The sequence below is a fragment of the Achroia grisella genome, unplaced genomic scaffold, assembly GCF_030625045.1.
Source record: "Achroia grisella isolate CSIRO2021 unplaced genomic scaffold, CSIRO_AGI_Agris_v1 utg918, whole genome shotgun sequence".
Lineage (NCBI taxonomy): Eukaryota > Metazoa > Arthropoda > Insecta > Lepidoptera > Pyralidae > Achroia > Achroia grisella.
Window position 1 is genome coordinate 1,139,923 of NW_026713067.1, and position 21,443 is coordinate 1,161,365.

The 21,443-nt window shown below is 32.8% G+C and overlaps 1 protein-coding gene across 2 annotated transcripts in view; it reads right to left on the minus strand.

Moving 5' to 3' along the window:
• Positions 1-21,443, minus strand: part of LOC131853974 (carbonic anhydrase-related protein 10) — a 61,566-nt gene that overhangs the window by 13,785 nt on the left and 26,338 nt on the right. For both annotated transcript variants that reach the window (XM_059205078.1, XM_059205077.1), the window contains exons 2-4: positions 8,989-9,087; positions 8,094-8,141; positions 4,565-4,701 (exon numbers count right to left, since the gene is read on the minus strand). In XM_059205078.1, the coding sequence (XP_059061061.1) occupies positions 4,565-4,701; positions 8,094-8,141; positions 8,989-9,040 (237 nt within the window). In that variant the 5' untranslated portion in view covers positions 9,041-9,087. The remainder of the gene's footprint in view (positions 1-4,564; positions 4,702-8,093; positions 8,142-8,988; positions 9,088-21,443) is intronic.

A 21,443-nucleotide genomic window follows, 5' to 3' on the forward strand; every position in this document is an offset into this window, starting at 1 on the left:
ATTGTAACCAGTAGTTCCAGAGAATAGCGCAGTCAACCAAATAAACAAGCAAGCAAACAAATTCTTCACCTTTATAATATGAAAGTCGTATGAGCTACCGGTTTTAGATACAACTCCCGTCAAGGAAGCTTTGATTTATTATTAACATCAGGTCCAAATACGAATCATTTTGTTGGAAATAAAGTATTTACATTTCTCGACGTTACGACTAGGTTGCTCTAGCCGTGATCACGAGCTGAGTATAGTACAGTAATGTGAATGTCTATTAATTGTTTAACCAGTTGTTGTATATTGAATGTTTTTTTTTATATTTTATTATTTCATTGAATTAGTGCTAATCGGTGGTTTGTATTCACACACTTAAACTAAATTGTAAGTAAGAATAAATTGCAACACACAAGTTTCTTGCTTGTTCTTCTTGTGATGAGACAGCATTCGGTAGATTAAAAAAATGTTATGACTATTCAAAACAATGTAAGTTTATTTGAATAAATAGTCACTAGATAGTCAAACAAAAGATACAGGGCGACACAGCACTCACGGTATCCATAAACTTATTAACCATTGTTACCGAACTTTGTTTAAACTTATTTAAGACTGGATTCTAAGCAGATTTAAGTCATATTTCCTATTGAATATCAATATTTTATGTTACATCTAGTAAGTTTACTATCTTATACAAAGTAGACAAACTATGGGTAGGTGTGGTTTGCCCTTGCTACAGCTGTTTATGTGAAAGATAACAATAAAGACTTATTCTGTAAAATAGATTAAAAAACTATGTGGTTTTTTATGATTTTTAAAAACAAAATTCAAAGACGTACGGTAAGGTATATTTATTTGGGTAGGCTCTATAACATGTCGGTAGAGATAACTAAAGATCTTTAGATCCTCAATGAGTTAATTGTTACATTTATCCGCTCAGCTTATATGTAAAAGATAACAAACCGACATAAACTTTCGCATTTTCGTTTACCGGAATGGTAACGCATGAGTGAAATCATGGACATGACAGATCATGTGAAGTGGTTCTGTTTAGGCGACGGTTACCACTTACCATAAGGTGGGCGGTCAGTTTGTTCGTCTACCAATTGCATAAAAAAATCGCATTTAGCCTGAAGATTTCCTCAGGATCCTCCAGCTATATACAGGAAAAAATACCTTTATAGTGATCCTATAGAGGGATATGCAATCATATCGGATGGTTAGTTAACAACTTTATACGACCGCAGGCTAATGAGTATTACAGCAACGTATGTACCATTATTTATAGAGTATGAATTACGGCGGTTATAATAAGAGCCTAGTTTTAATTAATGTATCAGATAATATATAGGACCGCTATCCGTATAACAGTATGATTTTATGAGTTCTGGCGTTTCAGGCATTCATAGGCTACGGTAACGATTTACCATCTGCTGGGCTGTATGTTTGTATACGAAAATTGTGGCATAAAAAAAAATATGAGTTACACGTGTGCCCGAGACCTTGTACTCATGTATATATATATATTTGTAGATAGTCATCTTTCGGGGGTGATCAAACTACATTGATAAATAAAGCATGTTTTTCAAAGGATCCTTCACCACATGTTATTTCTAAAATGCTGTTGTAATATTTATGACTATTTTAATGACAAATATAATCATTAGCCATGTTTTTTACAGTTATGCCTGTTTTTAATTATTTTACTTATATTGTTGGTATACATTTATTTTACAATCTGACCTTGAAGTAGGATATTGAGATACTTTGCATTATATTTTATTTAACTACTTTACATGACCTATGATCCACGGTAGATATATATCCATGGTCATTATATATTTATTTATATAATGACCATGGCAAGCTAACGTTTAAATACTATTCACCCCTCCGATCGATCCCCTGTCTAATTCAAACGGCGATAAACATTACGACAGCTAGAGCCGAGGTGTGATACCCTTGCAGTGCTCCCAGACTATAGTCGTATCCGTCAAGCGGGAGTTGGCCTTTAGCCGTTCCATAAGTCCTTCCGCGGGGTATGGAATGCAATTTGCTCTCGCTCTCACTATCGTCTGGTGAAGATCTTTACAGCTGCGGCAACAGCATTAGAGTAGACCGAAAAAAAAAATACTATTAAAGTATGTGATTTTTAATTAAGTGTTAATAGCGATAACAGATTGACTTCAGAAATAGGTGAGTTTCTAACAAGTTCTCAATTGAAACTGGAGGCGAACTGAAACGTAGAGTTAAAAGTAATATGAAAGCGTTCCAGTGATGATGGTGTATTTTTTTAAATCAGGCATGTAAGCAATCAGTGCAATGTAATACAAAATTTGAATATTGAAATAAATTATTTTTAAACATCAAACACGTAACAGTAAAGGTGAAGGCTAATGAATATTGCAAGTGTAGTGCATGCAGAATTATTCATTCGAGTGAATTACAGCGTCGGTAATAGCATGCTAATGTATGCAGCACCACCGATAGCCTATCGCGCCGCACGGCCGGACAAGTTTTTGAACATTATTACACTTGTATTTTTTTTATTGATTTTAAAGTGTTTTGTACCCTAAAAATATGTTGGTCATATATAGTATTACTATTTTTATAGGCATATTAATAAACGTTCACAAAAAGGTAAATTGTAATACGGCGCGGCTCATAGAGACAGCGTACCTAAGATACTGACAGCGTTGTCTCTTTGAATAGCCAGACTTAACCTCTGAGCAAAGTAGCTACCAGGCCTCAAGTCATAAGTAAATTCGATGAGCCTGTCCATTGTATGTGTGATTTAAAAATATAGCATAGCTCATATATATGCGAAAGAGTTTATTACTATAGTTTCAGTATTTTTTATTTCGTCTATTTCAAATAATAATGGTTTAGATAGATGGAAAATTTTAGCTGTACCTACTTATCTACTACATTTACGAGTACTAAATCATCCATTTAATGCCTACAATCATCGAAATCCGTAATTGTAGTTAATCGAACGTTTAACTGGAACATCATTCAGACTAATTTAGACTTAATAATTACCTACAGTAGGGTTGAATCTAGAATATTAGGGCATTCTTCAATGTCGAAACAATACCTAACAAATTATTGCCGAAGATTGAAGTTGTTATTCAATCGCCCTTGAATATCTACGAGTATGAAGTAAGTTATTTGCTTAAAGTTATACTGTTGGATTAAGTAATAGTTTTGATTAAATTGTTATAGGTTAGTATACAACAATTTTAAATTAATATACAAGTAATAGTTGAATTCTCTATTACTTGAGTTTCCAAAAAAAAAACCACACCTCGAAGTATTATCATATAAAAACGTTGATCCTAGATATACTAAAAATTAATAATGGATCAACAATTAGGATCAACTTCTAAATATTCACAATTACTACTGAGTATGATTGTTTGATTAGTCTGGGTGTTTTAGTTTATTTTTTTAAACAATTTAATTGATTTAACAACTGATAGAAATACTTAAATATATTTTTGTAAATACATACGTCATATATTTACTTTCCATACACAAACTCTGCATATCTTGGGGCTAGATGGTGCTGTGTGGATTGTTCAGGGTCTTGTAATTATATCATTTTTATTATTATTGCGGTTTTAGGGGAGCTTCCTAGCATAGACAACCAGATTGTGGTATAAACTAACTGCCCAAGTTTTGTCTAGACGATACAGCTATATAGTTTTTTAAGAAGAATATATCACCAAAAATATGTAATTGCCTGTTCCCGAAAATATGTAATTATGTTTTTTTATGTTTGCTTAAGGAACTAATAAGCGGCAGTACAGGTTCGTGTAGTTCCTCGTTGATAGGCTCTTCCGAACTAGTTTGCGAACTACACTAGAGTACCTATATATTAATGTGGTTAGATAACAATGTAGAGGTCATAATAATATATTAACCCATGTCCGCGTAGTGCAAAAACGTAAACTGGACTATCGCAAACCGCTTATCGTGTTTTAGCAAAGGATTAATGCGAGAGGCTGTTGCTATGTAAATTTGGCCATTACCGCCGTCCGCAGTAGGTAAACGCAAATGTTTACTTGTAATGCAATAATTAATTTTTACGACATAGATTTACGGTTTAAAATTGATAGGAGATAATTTATATTTACGACGGCCTCGGTGGTCTAGCGGAATAGCTCACCGATTTACCCGATGGTCGCGGGTTTGATTCCTTGCACGGTACAAACATTTGTATTCGTGAGTATAATTGATTGTATCGGGCTGGGTGTTTCCTATATATGTATTTAAGAAATTCAATTTATGTATTTGTATCAGTCATCTAGTACCCATAACACAAGCTTTGTTAGTTTAACTTGGGTTAACTGGTTAACTTTGGAGATTATTATATGTAATTATTATTGAATTACTGGCATAGCACTGATTAAATTTGGAATTTTTGTATTAATAGTAAAAAAAATTGATTATTATATTTAAAACTTTCGTAGGTCTCAAATAGAAAGACGTAAATTCCACGTGTTTTAATAATGCTAATGTTATAGTAGACATAAGCCAGTTTGCCATTCTAAAATAAAAAAAATGTAGACAGTACCTTATGTTTATCAAACTGTATGTCCCTCAACCAAGGGTCGAATAGCAGTTTTTCTGGTTCGACGTTGACTGGACTTTGCCGTCTGCCTTTGTTGCACATGCTCCATTGAGGGTTGATGAGACCCCAGAATCCAGGACCTGATTAAAAAAATACAATTCAATTCATCAACTCACGCTATCAACTGGTGGTAAATATACGCAGTATGGATGGATTTGCTTTCGTAGTCCAGTGATTATTATCTGAATTCGACTACGAAGGTCGTGAGTTCAAATCTGTCGGACATAAAAATACTTTGTGATAACTAATATATTTCCATTGGAAGAAACATACACGATTAGGAAAATTTTAATGGTATGTGTAGTATATGTAGAAAAGAGAAGGAAGCATTGTTTCTAGGGCACACTGCTGACGTCATGTGGGCATTATGCTGTGTAAACGGCGACTGAGACAGAGTGTCAAATACATGCGTGCATTTATGCATTCACAAAAAAATGTACTTATATACATTTTTTTATGAATGCATAAATCATCATAATATACATAGAAATCACCAATACCGATACAAACAATCATATTTATGAATTTAAATGTTAGTATCGTGCGAGGAATCGACCGCGACCATCGGAAGTAATGCGGTAGATATAAAAATATCACATACAAAAAAAGGACAAATAAGAGAGCCTACCTATTTTTAATTCCTTTAAAAACTGTAAAAGCAATCGCCAGTAGTCTGAATAAAGGTTTTTACTAAAATATCGTTCAAATCTATTTATATACTACGACACTATTATTCCAATACACCGCGCGATGAATTCACATGAAATATCCATTTGGTTTCAACAGAAAGTAATAGTTTAAAATGACGATTCATAACTGCGTAACGGGCCGGTTCATAATGCGTATTCAACCCTAATATAACTAACTGCGCGATATCGAATTGAATAGGAATTCGGGACACCGCAAAATTCGGCCATCACTGTGCGTTGAATCGTGGCTAATGGGACGCTAGGGTGACCACTCCGAGACACTATTGAAGATCATTATCGGAATCGTTGCTACCACATTTTTAGGGGTCCGTACGTGCTGTTATAATGACTATTATTATAAACCAGATGTGACTACGTACGTGTGTAGTTTTATAGATCTATTAATTGTGAACAAACGTTGTTTTGCCATAATAAATATAAATGAAAATCGCTATTAAAAATAGGGATTGAAGGTAGAAGGGTGAAAATTTAGAGTTGTACTAGTATGTATTTTTAATGCCACATTATAAAAATATAACAATTAAAGATTGTGTTTTTTAAAAAAAATGGCAGTGGTGGACAAACCTAATCACTTAGGGGTATGAAAAATAGATAATAGCCGATTCTCACACCTATGAATATGCATATAAAACTTCATAAAAATCCATTTCGTAATATGGTGACTAAAATTGTGATACGAGAATTTTATATATAAGATTTCATATTATGATGTTTTCTTATCTGTTGTTCATATTTACTGCAAGTAGTATTTCTCTGCATCTAATATGTAGTTAATTAGTTGTTTCGTCACCGCATAATTTGACTATGACAATGCGTTGAATGATACACTGGGGTGACCAAATCGAGACAATATGCGTAGAGCGGTTTCTATGTTGATTGTCGCATGCCTAATCCTTGTTTGTTAATTAAATATAAGTAAATCAATATTTATTTAAAAGAGCAACACACAAGTTTCTTGCTTATTCTTCTTGTGATGAATCTGCATTCCGAATAAGCGGTAGAATAAAAAAACTTGACAAAAACTTGAAAGATTATTTATATTTCTACTTTCGATTGTATCGTGGTGCATCAGTTAAGTTTTTAGTCTCACACAGTATATTCAGAGTATTACAGGGTTATTCGCAAAATGCATTCTAAACCGAAAAGCCTCGTAGAATACTTATGAAACTGAAGCACTTTCTCCAAGTAGCAAATAAATAGAAGGTTGATTATAAAATTTAACTAGTCTATATATTCTTTATTCTTCGAGAAAATTGTCCAGTTTCAAGAGTTACAGTTTTACAGTATTTTACAGTTTTTAAAGGCGTTCTGCTTTACAATTATTCTTTCATTTTAAAAAATATTAGAATAATGTATAATAATGTATAAACAATAAGAATATAGGCAATGCCTATTTTTTTGTTTATATATGAAAAATCCAAGTTAGATTTTGTAAAAAGACGTTTGTTTCAGCTGTTAAGCTTCAGCTTCAGCTTGCATTGTAAGCTTACAATGCTTAGCTTAATCATCAACCGAAACACAGCCGTGTTGACTGAGATAAGTCAGCTAAATGAAATAAATAGTCATGGTATTTTAATTCCTCCAGAATTGTAACACACAAGGTACATGAACGTCACAGGATATCGTGATCTTCGTCGTTCTGTTCATAGGCGACGGTTACCACTTACCATTAGTGTGAATTTATTTGCCATTTAAATGACATAAAATCATCATGATCTGTTTCTACTTGTCTCTATCACCGAATAATCAATAATAATAATTGACACACAAGATTTAAACTCATGATCTTTCAGTCCAAGTAGGAAACGTAAGGCACTAAGCCACGCCGTTCTCAATATACAAATTAATACTAAAACTATAGATGTATTCAAAGGTACGGTCTACTTGGAGGAGTAAATGTAAAGGAAATTGGGGTCGAGTATTATCTAATATAATGATACGGGTGACTGCGTACCATCATTAAGATGCTATCACTGATCATTACCAGGGTAGCATTACACGGATATATACTATGACTATGACTATTTGTCCCAGATTTTTTATATAACAATACGCGTTCGTTGTCTTTGGAATATGGAGTGGTCATTTCATTTTATTGTTATAGAAAGTTTTTGTGTCAGAATAAATAAACATTCACTTTAATCTTAACAATATTATAAGTACGAAAGTTTCTGGGTATGGATGAATGGATGTTTGTTACTCTTTTATACAACTTTGAATGGATTTTGATATTACAGTAATATAACTTCGACGCGTTGGATTACAATGATTGTTTTTTGTAATTGTTTATCAAAATAACACTAATTATTTTATATATATTTAACTATATTATTAATAAATATATTATGTAGTCAAAATAACACAGGCTATTATTAATAAATATATTATGTAGATTGGGCGAAATATAATGATAAATGTCAAATAAGTGTGATGCACACGAAGTTATGTGGATCTGCTAGTGTCGTATGTATTTGCCATGTAATGTTGAAATTGTATTATATTATATTTAAATAAATAAAATAAAATGAAAATAAGTTATTCACGATGTAATGATGTTATTAACAATTACATAAGTGTCAATCTAATTAAATAAGAGTCTGTGGGAGGGGTAAAAGTAAAAAAATAAATTAATGTACTCTATCTGAAATGAACCTTGTAAAGATATTAAATATTGATACACACATAGATTACGTCCTTAAAGTTATTATAAAAAGGTTTACTTAGAATATGAATTCAAACTTTGATTGAAATTATATAATTACCTGATATTCCGTCGTATGTCCACCATTCTTCCCAGCTGCCAGATATATCTGTAAGTTTTATAAAATGTTATAAAACATTACAAATTTTTTTTTTACAAAATATCAACTACAATCCGATTTTATATGGGTCAGAACTTGTTTAAACTAAAATGAGAGTCATTAATATCGGTTCAGAACCTTTGATCATATGCACTACGCCATCTAGTTCCAAACTAAGCTGAGTTTATACTAAGTGTACCAGATAACTGATAGACGTACTGACAATATTTTTATAAACACCAGAGGTACCCTACTTTATAAAAAGTTCGTACATACTACGAAGTACCGTCTGCGTAGGTACCTCAGTCTTGAGATGGTGCCTGCCCTGCATCTACAGGGCGAGACAACGTCGCTGGAGTCGCGAATCGCTAATGAATAATCGGGAATGCTAACGCGACTTCTCGACTCCGACAATAAGTACACCTGTACTATTTTAATCCCACACACCTCCTCTTCACCCCTCCGGCGAGCTAATGATGTTTTGAAGATTTTTCCACATGATAATAAAAACTAGTCTAGTACTAAAAGTCTTACCTATTACAGCCGGTTGCTTTGTAAGCTTTGTTTCGGTTGTAGGTTGATTAACCAGTGAAATTACAGGATATTCTGCATTATGGGTATCCGGATAACGTGTATTCATAATGCTATTCATGTACTCCTATTTAGGCGATTGTCATGGCTGACCGTTAGGCTGTCAGCGTTTTTCTATTCTAATTACATGAAAAAATCGGTTTTTGAGTGTAGGTCTTCAACAAATCCACAGTTTACTTATGACCAGCTATATTTTAAAAGTGAGATATAAAATTTTAATCGTAATTTAATAAGAATTTTTTTAAATTAATTTGTAAATGCGTACCTTTTACTGAGACGCATAGGAGTGTTAATATGAAGATCGAACATTGGTGCATAGTGAGGACCCGAACTCACGCTAGAGACCACATCTGGCACGGTGATACTGTAACAAGCAGAAATTATCATCAGCATGAGTTTAGTAAATAAAAATTAATTAATGGGGTGATATTTTTGTGGTGATGATAATGGATTCACCCGCCTCCGTAAACCTACACTAGCGGTGCACCAGGTAGAAGATAAGGGTATTGATTCCTTCTAATCCCATTATCTTCTATACCGTCAGGTTAATTGGCTCATGGTGGTGAAACAACCAGAAATTCACCATGATTAGTTCTAAACAGAACTGCGTGTAGATCAATCTAATAGGGTACTCGTACGTTGGTAGTACTCAGCCACTAGCTCCCTACAATAGAATTATACTATTATATACTATGACTAGCTACTCGCCCCGGTTTTGCACGGGTGTATATGTATTATATATATAAACCTTCCTCCTGAATCTCTCTATCTGTTAAATAAAAACCGTTTAAAATGCGTTGTTTAATTTCAAATGATTTAAACATACATAGGGACGGACAGACAGCGACAGCGAATTGTTTGTTTTATACTATGTAATGAAGATGTACTAGGTACTATTTTTTATAACAACATACATTTACTGAATTGATATCTGTGTGATAGATAGAGAATTCGTTTGCATGTTACCAATGACACATAATTACACTGCTTTGTATATATATTACAATTATATGTGGACAATACATAGTTCGACATAAGATTAACAAGTTAGTGTTATTATGTGTAATCCACAATAACATAAGAAGGTCGTAAGCTCAGTGTGGAAGATTGTTCAGAGAACAAAATACTGATTTTCAGCTTAACCCAGTTGAGGGTACATGATACATTAATAAAAAAAAGAAGTGTATTATCAGTATGAAAGTAATCATCACATAGTATAAAACTAAGTCGCTGTCGCTTTCTGTCCATCCCTATGTATATAATCCCTAATCTTTAAAGCTATGCAACGGATTTTGTTAATAGTTTTTTTTTAATAGATAGAGTGATTCAAAATGAAGGTTTATATTTATGATACGTGATCACCCGTGCGAAGCCGGGGCAAAACAAACAAAATAATTTCGCCACATTGCAACCGCTATTCAAGATAAGTCTATGAAACCGTCTAGTATAAGTTTTTGTAATATTTTGTTTTTGATATTGGTGTTTTTTTTTGTATTATTGTGTCTGTAATTAACAAATACTTATTTAAGTGGGAACTTACCTAATATGTAGTTTTAAAAGTAAACAGTGAATTAAAAAAATAACGAGCCCAATTTAAAAAAAAAAGATATATCCCAGAATCAAACATAAACCTATTGAGTTAAAGTGGCAAACCACTAATCCACTGCACACTCTAGTAACAAAACTTATACAAGAGTATTTATAAAGTTAGCAAGTTTGCATAAGCCACTAACGATATAAAAGCAAATCGCATGCTCAACGACTATTAGCACTGCATATTTGTCTTACAGTAAGGCTGGCATCGGTTAATTACAGCGCCACTAAACCGCTTGAACCTTTCAGCATAGTGGACGAGGCTTTTACAACAATAGGTATCTATTTTTTTACGGAACTGGAATGGCAACTAAATCTGTCCACCTTAAAGGTAGTGGCACTTATATACTTGAACAGTACGGACATAACATTGTTATGTGACGTTTGAGGTCATATCCATTTCTGTATTTCAATAGCACACTGATTCTTCTCCTATGCCACAATTTACAAAAGCAATCTTAGCAGCTAAGGTGGGAAAGAGAAAGTAACTACGCAGACCTACGCAGATGATTTTGAACAGTAATAACTATTGACTACTAAATAACTCTATGGCAAAACCGTTTGGACTATGGATATGTGAGGGAATTGCTAAATAATAGTAATTAATGTGATATAATACCAAATAATGTACCTTCTTGTTTTGTTCATGGTTTCGCTATCAATGGCTATAATGGGCTATTATTTACAGTATTAACATAGTACTGTTAAGACGACGCCGTCGATTGATTGAAGGGTTGATTAATTCAATATCAGTTTTGTGTCAAATTATTATTTTTATTTTTTTGTTAAATACTTGTACGAAGTCGGGGCGGGAAACTAGTATTACAATGCCAACTGTTATTTTAAATAAGACAGTCGAGGGGCATTGTCTCTCAGATTAGTTTAATTTGTTATCAGTGCTTTCGTCACTTGTTTCCCGAACTCACCTTTCTGTGTAAATCTAGGTAGGTATACTATATACATTTGTACAATGGTCAGAAATTAGTACATACATGTATATTTACGTACGTACATTTCTCTACCGATTAAGATGGTCTCTTTGTCTCCAATGATAATTAAGAGTCTGAGCGCAGTGTAATTTGGACGGCATTACTGTTATCTCGGATGCTTCGGTAGAGAGATAAACCGGTAATTTCCTTTGGATGCTGTCTTTTTTAAATACCCTCCTTGGATGAGATAAATAGCTTATTTAGGTGTAACCCATGTTATTTAGATAAAATATATACAGGTTTAGTTGTAACGATTTTATTAAGGGAGATTACCCATGAAATTAAACCTGTTTCACTAAGATGTAAATTGGATATTTGAAAATTATTGATGAATTTTTGGATCTACCAAATTTCAAATTTGAAAAATAACCATCCTTTTCATAAGAAATCATCCATAAGGATGGTAATGGAATGGTGCCCCGACCTGCGATTTATGTGGCGGCGGCGGGCACCAGTGGAGGATGATAAGATGATCATGAGGTCAGGTCAGTTAGCCCAACGTGGCAAATTCACCAGGAATTAACATGACGGTTTCCAGGAGGACCCGTGTGGAGGCCAACCTGACATGGAAAAAAGTTTGTAATGGGGTCCACATTACTAACAATCCTCTTCCCTCCCACAGAAGAATGTTCTAACAAAACATACTTTAAACTATATACATAAAACGCATCTATAACAAAATACGCAACCTACACACAATTATTATGTGTGATAATAGTTGTGAAGATGTATTACAACATACATATTTACAACCAAAAGTAGCGAAATACAATACAGTTAAGCACGATTAAGATCAGAAACGAAAGAACCCTTAAAGGCGTTCGGTGCGCAATCTTCAGTCGTTAGCCCCACCCATTTCCGTTGAAAAGCTGATAGCGGTTGCCTTTAACGAGGTAGGCTATCATTTGAATTCATTTATAAAATGTTCGAGTTTTCAACATGATTGTTTTGGGCTTCAAAACCTTCTAATTGGTGGTTATGTAGTGTAAACACGCATGTAAGGAATAGCGATGCAGATAAATAGGAATGATACCTTTGTAATCAAGACGATCTATGTTACGGAGTCGATTAGTAAGCTTCGCGTTATATAAGGTTCTTGACTCGATTTTCCATTAAGTCGATTAATATATCAACACTTTTAAAATCGTTAATTTTGGTCATTTTTTTGGGCGTCTAAATTTTATATTTAACGCTTGTATTATAGATTTTGGAGTTCGTATTAATCTTATCTCTTCTATATATGTTTAAACTACAAACACTATACTTCTAAAAGTTTCTTAGAAGTATAGTGTGATGTTTGGTACTTACATTTATTATTCATTACATTGTCAAAATATATGTAACAAAATTATTGCTTGGATTAAAAACAAAGCAAGAAATTTACATTTACAACAACTAACATACATTTATAATATAACAATAATACTACATGAAGTTACACTTCTATATTTAGTTGGGATGATGGCTCAAACTTAACATATGCTGTGACGGATTATTGTCACAGCGCTGATATTCTGTGTAGATCACGAGTGACCACACGGATCGCTAATAATCTTGACCTTACAGACAAAACAATTTAATAAAAAAAATAACAATGGTAACGATAATAACAATAAACCAGGGTATATAAAATAAACCAGGGAATACCAATAAACAATTATTATATTTGTATTAATACGTAAAGCAAAGACTGTACCCTTTTTTATAAATATTGCACGGTTCTAAATAGAAGGAGAGTAGACTGCTAATACTTTTTTATTATGAAAATACTTTAAATAGATAAAAAAACATTACACACAATACCATGTATTTGATACACGAGAATAGAAGTATAGTATTTCAATAGAATCCTAATAATGTTACCTTAAAAAACTTACAATTTAAGTTAATTATGTTCTAAAAATCGACCATTATTGGGCGACCACTAGTATTACTAAATACGCAAAGTTGTAGTATTTTACATGCACTGACCCGCTTCTACAAAATCGTTCCCATATTTTCTGATAACTTTTTTATTAAATCAAGTTAGTTGCCGGAGTATAAATTATTATTCAACAAGAGAAATTCATTTCAAAGTTCATATTGTGAAATATGGATATATGCATTTATTTATAACTTCAATTATATTATGAACTAGCCGTAACTTGCAATTTTGTCTGCTTCTTTTTTAGTCAAAATACAATATGTGCACACACCGGGGAGTAAACTATATTGTAATGTTTTCTAAACAATTTCGTTATAACAGAGAAATATCCTACGGAATAATTGTAACTGAGTCAGTTCAAATATTTACACAGCTTGGATATTGACTTTAATTTTTGTAATTATTTTATATTATAAAACTTCTTATGAGTTTACTATACTTGTTAATGTTGGACTTAATGACTTACCCAGAGCCTTACTCTAGGACCAAGTATCAAATCAATCAAATCAATAGTTATTCTTTATCCATGGCATAACTATATTATATTACCATGATTTATTTTACTACCTACATTACTATTATATTCGAAGTTTCTTGATCCTTATATCCTGAAATGGCACCATGAGTAGAGTGTGTACTAGGAATAGCAAGCTAGCAATACTCCACCTCCGTCCTCGTAGTGAAAATGTAACAAACACTTTCGTATTTACAATATTAGTTTGGAGTTTTACGTACTGGATATAATTTAATACCTAGAGATATTGTACTTCGTTTATATTTTTGACTAATGGCCCGGCCCGACTACGCACAGTTATTTTGACATACACATATTCGCACACATCCTTCAACAAACTGTAGTACATCACTTTGCTCTATTGCAATCATTTCAGCAGGGTAAGCAATATACGGATTTTTTGGTATTATATACACATACATATACTGCGCATACCTTTTCATGAAATCAATTATCTTGTTATTTATAAGATCTTAAAAAAACATCTATATACTATATTTCATGTGGAACGTCATGGTATGTAGGTATTGTAGGTGAACCGTCGTGTTTTATGTTTTATGTTTATTGTACAACCGTTGTTGCACAGATTTCGTGACTATTTCACGTGTTCTGAGCGGTACTTGCCTTTTTGATATAGTGTTTGTTTTATTCTTTATTGTACATAAAAATTTGTACAATAGAAGACCTTAATGCCAGTGGCATTCTTAACCAGTGAATATTTAGATATCACTAGAAAGTGTTGTGGTAAATAGAAAGGGCAGTGGTGGAGAAATATTATAATGATATTAGTTATACATTTTGTTCAAGATTATGTTATCATAATGGGTAATATAAATTATTTCTTACTTTTCATTCATTCTTTCTTTCTAAACAAAGACAAAAGTCAGTGAAAATACTCGTATACTAACGAGGTAGACTTTGAAAAAGTCGTCTACGTCGTCTCAGTCTACCTATTTAAGCTTACTTTATATATATTTCGGTTGAATGTTGAGATAAGGCAGTGAAATTAGAGGATTACATTTTTAAACTGTGGTAATGGAATTGAATGGAATAATTATCAAGGGCTTCACATGATAATGTAGATGTCCAGAAATCTATTTATGTAAACAGGTGGTTGTTACCACATACATATAGCCGTTAGGTACCTTGTTTGCCATCCTAATTACATAAAAATAAAACTGAACCACTTACACTAAGAAATAAAGTAGACATTTGTATATTTTTTTTTCTTACGCTGATCACGTGACCCCGCTGGTATTGGAGTTTGTATGAATGTAGGATTTAAACCTTATTTATAATTTTACTCAATTAAATTTGTTCAATCTTAAGAATTCCCTTTAGTATCCCCAGTAAAAGGCTTTACATACATGTTGTTCTTAGGTGTTCTTATTTACTAAAATTGAAACTAAAACCGTTACAATACAAACATGTTTCCAAGAAAATCTGAAACTGAAATAAATTGTCGTTACTCTACATTTTGTCATTCATGAGTCAATGTAAGTCGTAGAATTTTGCTGCGTTGAGTAACACAATTCCCCCTTATATTGCTGTCGTCTACTAACTAATCGGAGTGAGAGAGAAGACATCTGGTCTGGGGATGCTGCAGACATTCTGTCACCCGACAGTCTGGCGCCGGTAGTACGGAGCCAAGTAAGTTTTAACCAACTTTAAAAATCGTATCGTTCTTAAAATCTGAACTCGATACTTATATATTATGAAACTTTTGACAATTTTACTACTAATAGCGGGTATCTAATGTTATTCTCAGTTATTTCTTAAGAATATATTTTAGTTTAGTAATGTTAATGGTTTATTAGTAAACAGATACAGTTATTGTAGAGATCTATTTTTTTTAAATAACTGTAAATCCATCTAACTCGCTGCTAATGTACCTATTTATAGGAGTAATATGTTTTTGAAAAATTTGGTTACGTAATTTTTAATTTTATCCATAAGAAACAAAACTTCTAATCTTTTTTTTTATGTAAATGATTTTATTAGGAAACAAGCTATGCGTCCTGATTGTAAACTGTAACCGTCGTATATACAGGTATATGTATACAGCACTACATACATATTATCATGTAACACGTATGATACCATTCATATGTAGATCCATTTCAGAGGACTAATATGTCATGTCTCTAACAGGTAATTTCACTGCCTAAACATAGAACTAAAACAAAACTTACAGCGAGTTATTTGGCGGCTCAAGTAAGGTGCGCAGAGGTACTCATTAACGATGCCAACGACTTTTAACAAAAACAGGATAAGTGTCCTGCATTACACAATCTCGGTAATGGATTCAATAAAAATTTACTGAGGTTGATAAAATATATTTTAGTATATATATTATATATATATTATTATATAGTAATAATATACATAGAATAGAAATAATTTTTATTCCAATGAACTTTTTAAGCACTTTTAATAGTAACACTTTTTCGAGTTATTATAAGAATTAATAATCTTATATAAACGATATATTTACTATGATAACATTACTTAAGTTACCGATATTCCGACACGTAAAAGTTCTATCACGAATCGATAATGTTTATAACGGCGTCGAAATATCTTTCTTGGAACTTTCACTGTAAATATCTCGTTTAATATATTATTATAATAGTAAAAAACAGTTAAAAAAGTTTAAAACAGGTCTTATACGTAGAGCTACGTATTCGTCATGGAAAATACATAAATAATTCCACGTAATATAATAAGCATAAAGGAAACGAATGGCTCATTAAACGAAAACTTCATTCGCGAACAAGAATTACTTATTGCAAAAAAATACATTTGCTGAAATCATAAATCTAAACTGAATGTTTTGAGTGAAAATGTAGAATTTTTGACTTTACTGCAAATGGGTTACGTCTGTCTTTTACTTGAATGGCACGGTCGTTAAGGCCTCGCCAGACAGGAAACAAGTGGCGGTTTCGCAACAAAGCTACTCGGTTCAGGATGTGGGTGTATCTGTGTTTAACGTTCCAACAAAGCAACTCAGTAGGCCTAACTAGGTTTTGCTTTTTCCATTTACAATGTTGGTACAGTGGTTAGTTGGCTGTTCGATTTTATATTTAAAAGTATTTAATTGAGTTGCGCAAGTTGAAAAATTTATATTATTTATTTGAAAAACTCATTACGAGGGTTTGTGCGTGTGGAATATTACTTTTTTTTTTATTAAAACCTTTTTTTAGTATAAAAGTGGTTTAAGTTACATCTAACTATCTGTAAGTGAAATTTACTAATCTCTGAAATCGGCCCATCCGTTTCAGAAATTAGCAAAAACAAAAATAAACAACGATTTTTAAAATGACTTTACTTTCATATACTATTGAAGATCTGTTAAATTGAAATCACAAACAGACATTTCGAATTTATTAATTTGTGTAGAATCAAGGGCTTCTGTCAATGCAAATGATTTTATTTATCTAGTTGCACTACACGACCATAATAGCTTACGAAAACCTTTGTAAATACATATAAATAACATGGATTTTGTTATTCATAGCGTTGTAAAGTATTGTTTGTTGCAAGCTTCTGGACGGCTGATATGTAAGAAAAAGACACTAACGCAAATGACTTCTTACGGCCAGTCTTGTATTTTTTTGTTTGAAAATACTGTAGTTACTCGATTTCCAGATTAAAACATATTAATCTGTAATTTACTAGATTTTCGTAGGATGGCCGTAGATTATTTAGGGGGTGTATAAACTACAGATTGCTTTTCTTTTAATCTTACGAATATTATAAACAAATTTCGACCATTGGGAGACTATTAGTATATCTACATACAATATATTTCATGAGTGAGCATATTGGGAAACTGCTTTAGTATCATATAAATGAATAAATAAAAGAAACATAAAACACCTCAGTATTACTCACACACTGTCGCCCATGTGTCTATTAGGCCCATAATCTCAATTAAAGGATAACAGAGACTGCCTGCGTCCATTTTATATCTACATATATATAATATATCGTATTTCCAGATATTTTCCTGTGGGGTAGCTCCCAGTCGGGAAGTCGCGACACTGTGGCGCCAAAAGTTCACTGAACTTCACGCGGGATGTTTGGTAAGTAGGTACAGTCAGCATTAAATCGGTGAATTAGCGAAACTTATTGAAATGTATGAAATATTTTAAAGGATTAAAATGTCTATGTTTGCATTATATTCTCGTGACTATGATCTTAATTGTTTAATATTATAAACGCGGAAGTTTGTGACTGCGTTTCTAAGGACGGACGGATTTTTGTTACTCTTTCACGAAAAAATTACTAAACCGATTTTAATGAAACTTTACAATAATATAGCTTATACATCAAAATAACATATAGACTATACATTTTGCGCTAGTAAAACCACGGGCACAGCTAATATAATAATATATTCTAGTAGGATACTAGCTCTTACTTGCGAGTTCGTCCGAACAAATAGCCCATGACCTTGATGACACTGTCTCTTCGCATCAAATTTTATTGAGATCCATTTAGCCATTTCTTTATGAAAACGTAACAAATAAATAGATATACAGACAGACGCACTTTCATCTTTACAATATTATAGATAAGGAAGTTCTAAAATCATATACAGTGCATTGTGGTTAGGCGGCGGCCACACTGTCAATAATTCTGTGACCACACCGTCGGCTGTCCGTGATTTCAGAGCCCCAATTAGCAGGTCAGCGGTGAAATCATACGAACTTTACATATATATATTTTCGTTTTCGTTAATTCATTCAAATTTTCATAAAATATGTTAAATATGACCCAATATTTACGTATAGTACGCTGTAAAAACTGAGAATAAAGCCTTATTTCAGATGGTCGTGGGTTCGATTTCTCGCATGGCACTAAAATTTGTATTCATGAATATGATTGTTTGTATAAGACTGGGTGTTTTCTATGTATAATATGTATGTATTTATGAAACAAAATCATGTATAACACAAGCTTTAGCTATCTTAACTAGGAACTAGATGGCGCTGTGTGAATTGTCCTGATATTATTATTATATAGGCGATGGATACCGCTTACCATTTCCAACTAATAAAAAATATTTGTTTGCTTTGTTTTGTATTTGTTTTTTTATTTGTAACACTTTATTTTACAGTAAATAAATTTTAAATAACAGGATACGACGATCTTAAGAAATAAGTTGTACAATTGCGGATTTCTCAGTTGTATTTCTTTTTGTTTTCATTTACCATTCGTTCTCTGAAAACATTGAGTTCTGTTTTGGTTAGACCAGTGTTTCCCAACGTGGGGCCCACGTCCCACAAGGTGGCAATTTGATTGTCAATTAGAAAATGGACTCTTTATTAAATTATATGGAATATGAATTTCAAGTTTTCATTATATGTTTTGAAAATTTACTTACTGTTTCATTACCAATTTTCTAATGATTTCTTTCTAAAACCTAAGTGATTCCTAAAACTTAAATGAATTATTTAATTGTTTAATGTTTTGTTATTAATTACGTATGTTACATAGGGGGGACGCATAAAAATCTTACAAAGCCTAAGGTACGGCATGGCTCTAAAAAGGTTGGGCAACACTGGGTTAAACCTTATAGTTTAGCAGGTGTAAACAGCCATGAACAGACATACACGGCGTGTAAATCAGATGGGTATTCTAATTACAATTAATGGGTCCCACGGCGTGACTGTGACCTGCTCTGTTTCTGTACCTTATTTGCTTTAATTACTGTAAAGTGCGACCGGCCGTGAACGAGATAGCTAAATATCTATTTATCTATGCCACACCTAATTCCCTATAGACTGGGAGTTATCGAGTGTCGCATGCCACGTTACGGTTTTACCCTTGAAAATAGGCAATAGGTGAATAGGTTGTGAACTTGAAAGTAAGCATACCCTTTACCAGGTCAAAAGTAATAACCGTAACATACAAACGTAATCATTACAGATGTAGAGGCTCATATGTATTATCAGTGGTATTCTGTGATTCTCCTTTTAAAGGCATTCAAATTACTCATAGCTTTGCAGAATTGTGTAACTATTTTGTAACTAGCTATTATGACTCTATCCGAGTGGATTTTAACCTTTATTTTACTAAAATAAATTTCTTAATTAAAAGTAAATTACTCCTTATAACACTAGCTGTCTGCGAGTGAAACTCACGTCAAATTCGGTCCAGTCGTTTCTGAGATTAATTGCAACAGAGAAAAGCAGTTAACTTATTTTTTCTGCAAGTACCGTATTTGAAATTAGGGACACTTCATTTTTATTTACTTGGATATATTTTTTAACGGGGAGGCAGAACAGCTGATAGAACAATGAGGCTTCGCGTATAAAGCGTATGTCTTAATCTAGGATTATACTATACAGAGATACCGGATAGATTTGATCGATATATAGTTACTACTCGTAGATTATTACTAGGTCGTATATTTGTGTACTAAATATTCTGGTGCAATTGACGACTTCTCCAGGATAGGACAGTACCATACAAGTACCAGATTTCGAAGAATGTAATGCAATATAATAATGTAAATACAAACTTACTTATATCTAATATTAGTAGGATTTCATTTGTGAATATTGTGAGACCGAGATAAACGATTTATTTATATATAAATATGACTAACGAATGTTATTATTAATCTAGTCCAACGATGACGTAAACATATATCTACTTATGTAGTTTTGACGTCACTACTTCACTGTTCATAACAAAATTTCGTTAAACGTTTGCACAAAGGAATCGAGGAACCGAACCGGTCCAATACATTCGTTCGTTTCACACAAGGGGCGAGTATCGAATTCCCCTATATACGAAATACAAATAAACGCGGACGGCTGTTACACCGTAATTCATTTAATAGATGGATAATATTTCCTAATTTATACTTATAAAATTATTGAAGAATTACGAAACTAAAGTGGCAATTTTCAAGGCACATAACTCGTAGGACAGATGTCCATTGGGGCAGTAACGTCCTCGAGTGGTGACCGCGGAAGACGTAGCGTGGGAACGCCTCCAGCAAGGTGGACCGACGATCTGGTCATGATTGCTGGAAGGGCGTTCTATCGAGCAGCGCAGGACCGATCGTCGTGGAGATCTTTGGGAGAGCCGTCGCTAGGTTTGAAACACCGAGTACTCATAATAGCCCAAATACCTCAATAAATAAAAATACATACGTTTTTCAATTTGCTTTGTGTTAACTCTCATTCTGTCATTCCATTTGAAAATTCACATTTATCAACTAGTAAACTGAATTACAATGTTTCAAACTAACAATTACGCGACGTTGTGAGTGATAGCCTATTGCAGTAACAAGTAGGTACTAGTAAGTTAATTTAGTTGAGTGGGTTTGCTCGTGCATTGTCATCGGTTGTTTATCGCTCGCCGACCAACCTAATGGTATTAAACTTGAGATATAAATGTATTCTTTGAACCAGGATTTAAGTATATTGTACTATATAAAATATATATACGTGATATCGATTTGGTATATTCCATTAGGAATATGGTAATAACCACAGATATAGAAGTAAATGCATGTAGATTTACAATGAAATTTCATACATTAAATTAAACGCTGTAGAGCATAAATAACTTTCGCTATATTTAGCGTATGATTCCTAATAAAAATGATGAAAAATTAAAGAAATAATATACAATAAACACGGCCTCTGTACGGTTTAGCACAGCGCTTTACTTCCGATTGT